Source organism: Ursus arctos, unplaced genomic scaffold, assembly GCF_023065955.2.
Source record: "Ursus arctos isolate Adak ecotype North America unplaced genomic scaffold, UrsArc2.0 scaffold_32, whole genome shotgun sequence".
Taxonomy (NCBI): Eukaryota; Metazoa; Chordata; class Mammalia; order Carnivora; family Ursidae; genus Ursus; species Ursus arctos.
In genome coordinates, this window is record NW_026623008.1 from 390,009 (window position 1) to 399,130 (window position 9,122).

At 66.6% G+C, this 9,122-nt stretch overlaps 1 protein-coding gene across 2 annotated transcripts; it reads right to left on the bottom strand.

Moving 5' to 3' along the window:
- Positions 1-4,280: 4,280 nt before the first annotated feature.
- Positions 4,281-9,122, bottom strand: C1QTNF12 (C1q and TNF related 12). Of its 2 annotated transcripts, none has more exons than XM_057305296.1 (8): positions 8,690-9,122; positions 6,246-6,362; positions 6,045-6,165; positions 5,898-5,954; positions 5,190-5,360; positions 4,895-4,985; positions 4,640-4,718; positions 4,281-4,467 (listed from the first exon to the last, which is right to left on the bottom strand). In XM_057305296.1, exons 1-8 carry the CDS (start codon positions 8,855-8,857, stop codon positions 4,369-4,371), a joined length of 903 nt encoding a protein of 300 aa, XP_057161279.1. In that variant the 5' UTR covers positions 8,858-9,122; the 3' UTR covers positions 4,281-4,368. The 2 variants fall into 2 exon arrangements, with proteins under 2 accessions (XP_057161279.1, XP_026375893.1); XM_026520108.3 differs by having other exon boundaries at positions 5,190-5,298; positions 5,803-5,954.

Genomic DNA, 9,122 nt, shown 5'->3' on the forward strand with positions numbered 1-9,122 from the left:
GGCAGCAGGGGCCGGGGGCGGGCAAGGGGCTCTAAGGAGGTTGAGTGGCTGCTTCTGGAGCTGCTGTACTTCAGAAATAGAGTTTTGCTTGGCCCTCTGACATCCTTCCTGTTCGCTCCTGTTCTCGCTGCCACCCCCTCACATACCCAGGTTCCAACAGAGCAGCCCGGAGGGGCCGCAAGGGCAGGCGGGGGTCCCTCCTACCCTCAAAGCCTCCTGGGTCTGGGTACAACACGCAGGCTATTGCAAAACTGACATTATCACATCAGAGGAACACATGAGTCACTGCCCCGGGGCAGGGGCTGCACCCCAAACCCTCCTGAACAAAGGCCTTTTGTCCCCAAGCACCATGCCCCCACCCCATCCCCATCCCCAGGCCAGGCCCGGCTGTGCACACCATCAGACTCACAAGCCGCCAGACATGCCGATGGCAGCAGCAGGCAGGCACAGGTCAGGGCTGTGTTCTCGACACCTGGACATGCTCCCCAGCCCTCCTGGACCCAGCTGCAGGGTCTGGGCTCTGGGAGACCCTGAGATGCTGAAGTCCTCAACTCTTGGGCCTGCTCAGGTGCCCGGGGTTGGAGCCCCAGCAGCTGGCTGACCCTGGGGCAGGACCCTCAGGTCATGGAGCCTTCAGAGCCCATGGGGTGCACTGGCCAAGCCCAGGCAGTGAGCGAGAAGGAGGCAGTGCCCCGCCCCCCCGCTCCCCAGCTCGTCTGAAGAGGGCCACCTGGCCTTAGAACAGTGCTCTTTGTGCAGGATAGAGACCTCAGGGGAGATAAGGCTCCCTGCTGCCCGCAGTGACCTTCTGCCCCAGGACAGAGTGCTCGGAGTTTCTCCTTGGGGGTGAGGAATCCCTGCCCCTTGCCGCCATCACCCAGAGTCCCCAGCCATCACAGTGAGCCCAGCTTGAGGACCTCACAGCAGCACTTCCCCACCTCAGGGTCCAGCAGTTTTGTGATCACCAGCATGGTCCAGCCAACTGGCCTCCCTGACGCCAAGGGCCCAAGCACAGTCATTCCCAAGCTCAGCGACTGGCTGGCCAGGGGCTCTAGCCACTAGGTCCTGGGCACCTGGCCTGTGTTTGCTGCCAGGGGTCCTGGCAATTCCAGCTGCACAAAGAAAGTGCGGAGACCCCACCCCACACACACCACATACACAGACACTCAGGAGCGCTCCGCGGCTCTGCCATGCCAGGTCAGAGACACTGTCCCAGCCACGGCAAGGACAGCTGGTCAGCGCGGGGAGCCCAGGGACACACACCCAAAGAGAGAAGCACAGAAACTGCCACCCAGACCCCCACACCCCGAGGCCAAATCTCAGTCCCTGGCCCAGGTCACAGGAGTCAGGACCCCTGGTCTGGGAGTGAGAACGGAGGAACCTGGCTGGGGATAAGTAGCGGCCCCTGGAACAGCCCCCCCTTACCAGCCTGGGCCCAACCTGAAGTCAGACCCAAAGCTGGGCCCTGGCCGTAAACGGCCCGCCTGACCTGGCTGTGTGCTAACATCCACACTTCTTCCAGGTACCCCAGAGCCCAGGCTGGGGGTGGGGGGGCCTCTTCTGCAAGCCTCACCCCTACCCTGTCCCACCCCTCACCCCCAGAGAGAATCACGGGGAGAGGGAGCAGGCGGCCTTCGCGCTCCTAGCTGGGACCCCCCTCCCTGCCCCTCCAGACTTCTGCCGCAGACCCAGGGTGGGGCCTGGTTGCTGGCTGTGCTGTGCTCCTGGCCCCCCCACGAGCACTTTCCCGCTGTCCTGAGCCGACACCCGCATTCCTGTCTGCACTCACCAGACAGCACGCCCAGGGCGCTGGAAGGCCAGGCTAGGGCCCCACACCGAGACACCCCCACCCCCAGGGTCCCAAGGCCTCCTTTGGGGCCAAGAGGGGCCAGTCAGTTGCAGCTAGGCCATGGCCCCAAGACCAGGGCTCTGGCAGCGCAGGGCTGGGGTTACCAGAGGAAGCATGCCCCCTCCCAGGAGCCCCTGCCTAGCAAGCCCCGGGGTCAGACAGAGGTTCTGGGAAGTGAGCCCTAAGGGAGGTCAGTGAGGTCAGCCCATTACTTCCCGCTGCTCCAGGGCGGGGGTCAAGGTCAAGGGTCAACCCAAGGCCATACAGAGCTGTGTGGCCACTCTGGCTCTGGCCCCAGACGCTCAGGCCACCCCAAAACCCAGCTACACAACCAGAGAGGCCAGGCCAGGAAAAGAACCCCGTCTCCCAGGCTCTCCCACTCCCTGGAGCCCTTGCTCAGGCTGCTCATCACCACAAGGGCCCCGGGCCTCTTAGGGGGCTCCAGACCCCTCCCCGGGCCCCGGGGAGATTTCCGAACACCACGGCGTGGCTTGCGGGCAACACGGCAGCGAGCTTGCACTGAAGCAGGTTCCACAGTCAGCTACACATTCGTCTTCTCCATGTGACAGAAGACTGCTGTCCCTTCTCTCTGGGGGACCGGCACCTGGGCTCTGGAAGGCAGGCCACGCCTTGGGAGCCTCGCTCTGCACCGGCCCCGTGCTCACCCTGGGCGTCCAGCCTGTGTCCTTGGGGGCCTGAAGCCTGGGCCCCCTCAGCTCACAACCCTCGATGCTGGACGGTAGCCACCATAGCCCACCCCAGCCCCCCACGCCTTTGCCCCCACACCCTCAGCCAGATGGCACATTCCAGGAGAATTACAGCAAAGTGGCTGGCGACCTCCGATGATGGGTGGCAGAAACAGGGACGGAGCCCAGACAGACCGTCAGGCAGGTGCAGTCGGGCGGCAGGCCCGGGCCTTGGCCACCTGCCCACGTGGGCTCTGAGGGGCTGGCCTGGTTCGTGCTTCTTGTCCTCGCCTCTCATCTGTCATCCCCTGTCTGTCACTCTCTGTGGACCCTGGGCCCCATCTCTGGGTCTGGGTCTCCATCTCTGTCATCACAGCCCCCAAAGCATGTCTGGGTATGGTGAGACCTGTCCCCTCCTGGACCTGACCAGGTAGGGCACTGGCTGGCGTTGAAGGACCTGCAGGGGAGTGGGGAGCCCCCAGATGCCATGAGGCCCCAGGCGCAGCCCAGAGTCTGGCTGGGTGCTGGCCATTATCTCTCAGCCTCCCCGCCCCGTGTTTCCCCTCTGTAAACGGGTGTCAGGGATGGACAGTGCCCACGGCCAAGCCCAGCACAGGACCTCAGCAATGGGAAGTGGGAGACAGTGCCCCCTCCTGAGCTTCTGCCTCCCCGGTGTGCCCCTCCTCTCCCAACCTCCCCAGAAGGGCCAGTCCCCCACCCCTGCAAGCTGCCGAGTATCCCCGCTCAGACCAGGCTGGCGCCTGCAGCCGCTGTGAAGCAGACACCCCACCTCCCCCCCAGCCCTTGACGCCACCGGGGGACAAGCAGGGAGAGAGGTGAGGACGGGTCACCGGCCAAGCCCGTGGCTGCCGGCGCTGGCGCCAGCGCGGCACCAGCCCTCTCCTGCCTCATTACTCAGCGGGCTGCAGGGAGGGTCCCCGGGGGAGGGGCTGGATAATGGCCCTCAGGCTCCAGTCTCCTCCTGCCTGCCTCCCACCCCTGCCCCTTGAGCCGGCAGGCAGACCCCAGAGCGCTTCCCTCCCCCTCCCCCTGCCCATCCACCGGCCCAAGGAGGCCCTTCCCCGCTCTGCCTTGGAAAGGGGGCTTCGGACCCTGCCGCCAGCCCCCCAGGGACCTGTGGAGGGGCCAGGGGCCTGGCCTCGGCCCTCCAGGTGGGGCTGACTGCCGAGGGCCCGGGTGCCAACCAGAGATCGTATCTCAGCAGCTCTGCAGAGGCCCGACATCCCAAGACCAATTTACATTCTTTGGTCTGGGTTTGCTAGAGCCAGAACGGGGTGGGGGTAGAGGGCCCCGGATCCACAGGACCCACAGGCAGGGCCTTGGCCACCCGACCCGGGCTTTGTGTCCGCCAGCCGGTGGCAGCCACCGAGACCCAGCCTGGGGTGCCCTTGGTCCCGCCCCCTAACGCATGCGCACTCAGCACCCCGGGGTGAGCAGGCCCGCCCCCCAGGTTCACCTGCGCAGCCCTGTGCAGGGCCCCCACCTGCGTGCTCCCTGCGCCTGCCCCCGCCGACAAGGGCCTCCCAAGGGCTCCCCTCCTTGCCCTCTGCACCCAAGACAGGGACAGCACATGGCACCCAGCTACCATCTGACTCACCAACTCTGGCCCTGCAGGTGTCCATCGGCTGCTGCCTCCAAGACTGGACAGGAGACCTCATGTCCTTCTAGGGCTGCCCCCCCACCCCACCTCCATGACGACACAGTAACCAGGCGACAGGGAGGGCTGAGAGCTCTTTATTGCTGTGACCACAGGTTTAACAGCGGACAGCGGGGGGTGGGTGGGCCAGCAGCTGCTCCTGGCCGGTCTGGCCCTCACGTGCCCAGGAGCAGGCCGGAGAAGCTCGAGCCACTCTGGATGGTGAGGGTTGTCCCGGAACCGTTGTCCACAAAGACGGAGGCATACTGTCCAGCCTGCAGACACCCACAGTGGGCATCACCATCCGTGGCCTGCCCAGGAATGAAACTCGAGCCCCACCAGGCAGCACCCACCCCAGGGGTCACGTGGCCGATGTCCGTGCCCTCGCTGGGTGCAGCAGTGCCAGGCCTAGGCCCCCTCCCCACCCATCCGTTCCTCCAGCCTCACCTGCAGCTGCAGCAGCCCCTCCACGTGCACGGTGAAGACCCTGCCTCGGCTCTCCAGGCCTGAGATGGCCTCCAGGGACCTGGACGCGGCACCGCGGGGCGACAGTGAGGGCACAGCTGGCTGTGGGGCCAGGACCCTGCCCGGGTACAGTCTGGAGCAGCCCCTTCCCTCTCCACGGGCAGGACAGTCCAGGCTTGGGCACCACCCCTGCGGCCCCCACGGCATCAAGAGTGCCCCCAAGGAAGGCCCACTCACGTGTGTCGATGACACAGGGACTCAATGCAGACGAGCACCCGCACTGTGTCCCGCGCCCGTGGCCGCGCCCTGCCCTGCAGCCCCCTGTGGTCTGTGGAGACAGGCCCAGCCTGCAGCAGCCCCAGCGAGGATGGAGCAGAGAGGGACGGGGGCTAGATGGCCAGGTGCTGGCCCAGGAGCGGCTGAGGGCTGGGGGACCGTGGGCCCTGAGCAAGACCCCCCCCAGGGGGAGGTGGGGTTGGAGCAGGGTCACCTCTTCGATGGGACCCAGGCCTGGGGGCCGGCCCCCACTCACCCACATGCAGGCTGGCAGAAAACTGGAAGATGGCGGTCACTGGGGCTGTGAACCGGCCCGAGGCCAGGCTCAAGCCAGACCCCCGCAGGAAGGCGCCCTGGGCCGTGGGCTGGAGGGATAGCAGGTGAACAGCCGGCTGCAGGGCCTGGGCCCTCATCTTGCACATCCAGCCTGGGGGAGGCGCCTGTGACCAACAGCTGCCCCCCCCCACAGGCCCAGGTGGGCAGGATGGGGGGTGACCTGTGTGCGCCCACCCGAGCCTCTGGGCACAGGCTCCGGGCCCCAAGGGATGGATGAACCCTCAAGACCCCCCACCAGGGAGGGCATCCCTGGCTCCTGGCCACCTTGGACCCCACCCAAAGTCCTGCCACACGGGACCCGCTAACCCTGACCCAGGTCACCTCCTTCCCCCCAACCCCCCGCGCCTGGCTCCCCCAGGTGCCCCCTGCATGTATGTGCTGGATGACTGTCCCAGGCTGGCTGTGAGCCCTGCCCAGCAGTGGGGGACGACCCAGCACCCTGCCCCCCGCCACCGCTGGCCCCTGCTGGCACACGGGGAGGGCCTTCAGCAGATGCCCCGAGAGGGCCAGGACTCGCCCCCACACGCACTCACAGCCTGGAAGCCATGCAGCTCCACCAGCGTCTTCTCGTCCACCACCATGGGGCCCTTCAGTGCACAGTGGAAGGCCTCGGCCACCAGCCGCCTACCTGTCCCCTCAGACAGCCATGGGCCCAGCAGCCCCAAGAACCGTCGCTCGGTGGCCTCTGCAGGGAAAAGGTGAGGGCAGCATCTTGGGGTCAGAGCGGGGTCACCCGCAGGGCCCAGGCGGGAAGAGTCTGGGACAGGGGCCTCACCTTTCAGCATTTCCTGAAACTCTCGCAGCAGGGTCTCCTGGGTGACTACAGCACCGGGGGGTCCGGGGGGTCCGGGGGGCCCCGGGGGCCCGGGGGGCCCAGGGGGGCCAGAGAGGCCTCGCTGGGGGGAGGCAGGAGAAAGTGAGGGTTCCAGTGGGAGCCACAGCCACCCCTGCCCTGGGTTCAGACCCCGGGGCTCACCGACTTCTTGTCCCGGCCCCGGCACCGTTTCTTCGAGGCCCCCTCATCTGGCCGCCGGACGAAGTTCAGCCATGTTGTGTGGGCGTCTGAGAACTCAGACCCCAGGGCCTCAGGTGGCTGCAGGGCCAGGGGACAGGGCCAGTGTACAGGCCACCAGGCCTCCCTGAGTCCTGCCCTATTGCCCCAGTGGAAAGTGGGGAAACTCAGGCCCAGGCCACCTTGGGCAGGACTCAGGGCACACACAAGGAACATGGCCATGGGGCACCGCAGGCCACCCCTGGGGATCCAGACCAGGACACACAGGGCAAGGGCTTGGGGCCTTTGTGGAAGCCAGGACCTGATGTCCAGGCACCTGATTCTGGTTCTGTGTTGGAGCGACCGTGTCCCCTCCCGCTGCACTGGGTCCCCAAGCAGACAGGCACACCCGCATACGCATGGAGCCAGCCCCACCCGTCCCAACAGGGGCCTGGCCCTGGCTGAGGTGGGCAGTAAAGAGCAGGAGCAAGTTCTGGGTGGGGGGCGGGGGTTCCAAGAGCTTCAGACCCACGCAAAGCTGGGGAGAGGATGGGCACAGGCCCTGCTTTGTGCTGGGCATCAGGTGTGTGAGCCGGCAGCCGTGGCGCTCCTGCGGCCCCGCTCCTCAGGCTCGGACCCAGGCCACAGCTGGCCGGCCCACCTTACTGTTCGAGCAAGGGCTGGGAGGGGCAGAGCAGAGCTGCCCGAGACCATGCCCCCCTCCACCCTCCAGCCACCCCCTGCTAAGCCCAGTTTCTGCACCAGGACAGGCAGGGGAGGCAGGAACACCCCAAGCCGCAGAGTCAAGGAAGGAGCGTATCACGCTAGGTAAGGGGGCGTGGGCCGCGGAGAGTGTCTGCCCGTCTCTGAGGAAGTCTGCATGCCAGGCTCCAACAGGAAGCTCGTAAAATGGGCAGAAACACAGCAGATGTTGGCCTGGCTGGGAGAGTCACCACCACAGGGCTAGCACAGCCCTGGCCGCTCTCAGAGAACTGTTCCCGGCAGGGCAAGCTGAGAGGTCCTGACTCAGGCAGGGTCCAGTCCGGCAGTCAGCCCCCAGTCCCAAACATGGCAAGAGCCAAGTTCCGGGGCTGGTGCTGCCTCCTAACACAGGAGGGCCAGGGCTTCTCAGTAGACCAGACAGGGCTCTATCCTGGGGGATGGGTGGGGCAGGGAGGGTGGGGTGCCTCCCACCCCTGATCTGGGCCCCACCCAGGGAAGAGAGAGAAGCCAAGAATATTTGAACGTCCTGGTTCCTCGCATATCTGCTATCTGCCTGATCCCCTGGCTGCTGTCCACCCTCACCATGCTTGAGGGACTCAGGAGCCTTGAGAGACAAGTCCATCAGTGGTGTCTAGGGGCCAAGGGCTACAGGATTTCGGGGCAGGTGGAAGAGGAGCCCACCCCTAGCAGGAAGAGCAGAGGTCCGAATGTCTGGGGAGGGCCGTCCTAGGGTATGTGTCACACGGCAGCCCCCCCACCGTGGAGACCACCCCTGGAATAGAGATGTGCCTGTTTGTCCCCCAGACGGACCTGTGCCTACCCCCAGGAGCTGCCGGTAGCCTACTCTTCTCTGGCTGGCAGGCCCAAGGACTCACTCTCTTCAGCCTGCCCATCTGGAAAATGGGGCCTCAGGCTCCAACGGGCCGCGTGGGCTGAGAGCAGCCTGGCTGGCCGCCGCAGAGACGCCCTTGGGAGGCGGGAGGCCAGGATCAAAGGCATGAGGGCTTGGGGGGTGGGGGGCCTGCCCCAGCAACTCCCTCTCCCTTTCCAGGCCTGTGGGCAGCTGCTCGAAGCCACCAGGCCTGTGCTGCTGGGGTTAGCTCCAAGACCCCCTCTGGAGATACTCGGCCCACGAGGGTGGAGGACCAGGGCTGAGGTGGGTACAGGGATCCTTTGTCTCAGAGGGGACCCCAGGGGCAGAGTGAGGCCAGAGGGACTCCAGTGACCAGAACACAGCCTGTGCCAGAGGCCACAGGGGGAGCTGGCTCTACAGTGGGGGGGTCCTGGCAAGGACCTCCAGGAAGCAGAGTCCGGGCTAGCCTTAGCCTCTCCAGCCACTCAAGTTGTGGGTTACCCGGCTTCCCAACAAGGGGTCTAGAGCTCCCCCCGACCCACCCCTGAATTGGCAACTACACCAAATGGCAGCGGGCTGCTAGAGGCATGTGGGACCTGAGGCTTCCAAGGGTTCACTGCAGCCCCTCTGGGAAGCCCCTCCCCTCCCCCCGCCCTTCCCCTGGGCCCGGGAACCCAGCGGCTGCCCCAAGAGCAAGTCCTGCCCAAGGCTCCACTCCACTGAGAAAGGGTGGGGAGGCTGGAGGGCCGGGCAGGGCAGAGCCTGCAAGGAGGAGGGCAGCTGGGAGCCAGGGGGGCGGCCGAAGCCTACAAGTGCACACACCCCCGCCCACGTGCAACCGGCCCGTGCGTACCTCGGGGGAGCCCAGCAGCCCCTCGCTGTTGGACGTGGTGGCGGTGGGGGGCTCCGTGCGCTGGCTGGGCAGCCGTGGCCTCTTGGGCTCCCGTCGCGCCCCGACACCCCTGAGGAGCGTGAGCTGCAGCCAGAGGGCCACGGCAGCGGCGGCCCAAACCCAGCGCATGGCGCCCTGCGGCTCCAGACCGTGGTGGTGGCTCAGCGTGGTGAGCGGGGACACCCAGGTGCGCTCATGGGGGCAGCAGTGCAGCAGGCACTCAGGGCCCCCGTGCGGAGACACAGCCCCAGGGGGCGTCTAGCCAGCGCCCACGCATGTGCAGGCAGGGCGAGCCTGGAGCAGCAGCACGACCGGCACCACGGTACGCAGACGACACAAGACACGGGGCAGATGCAGACGCGCTCCGGATCCCGCGGGCTGGGCCGGCGCCGGC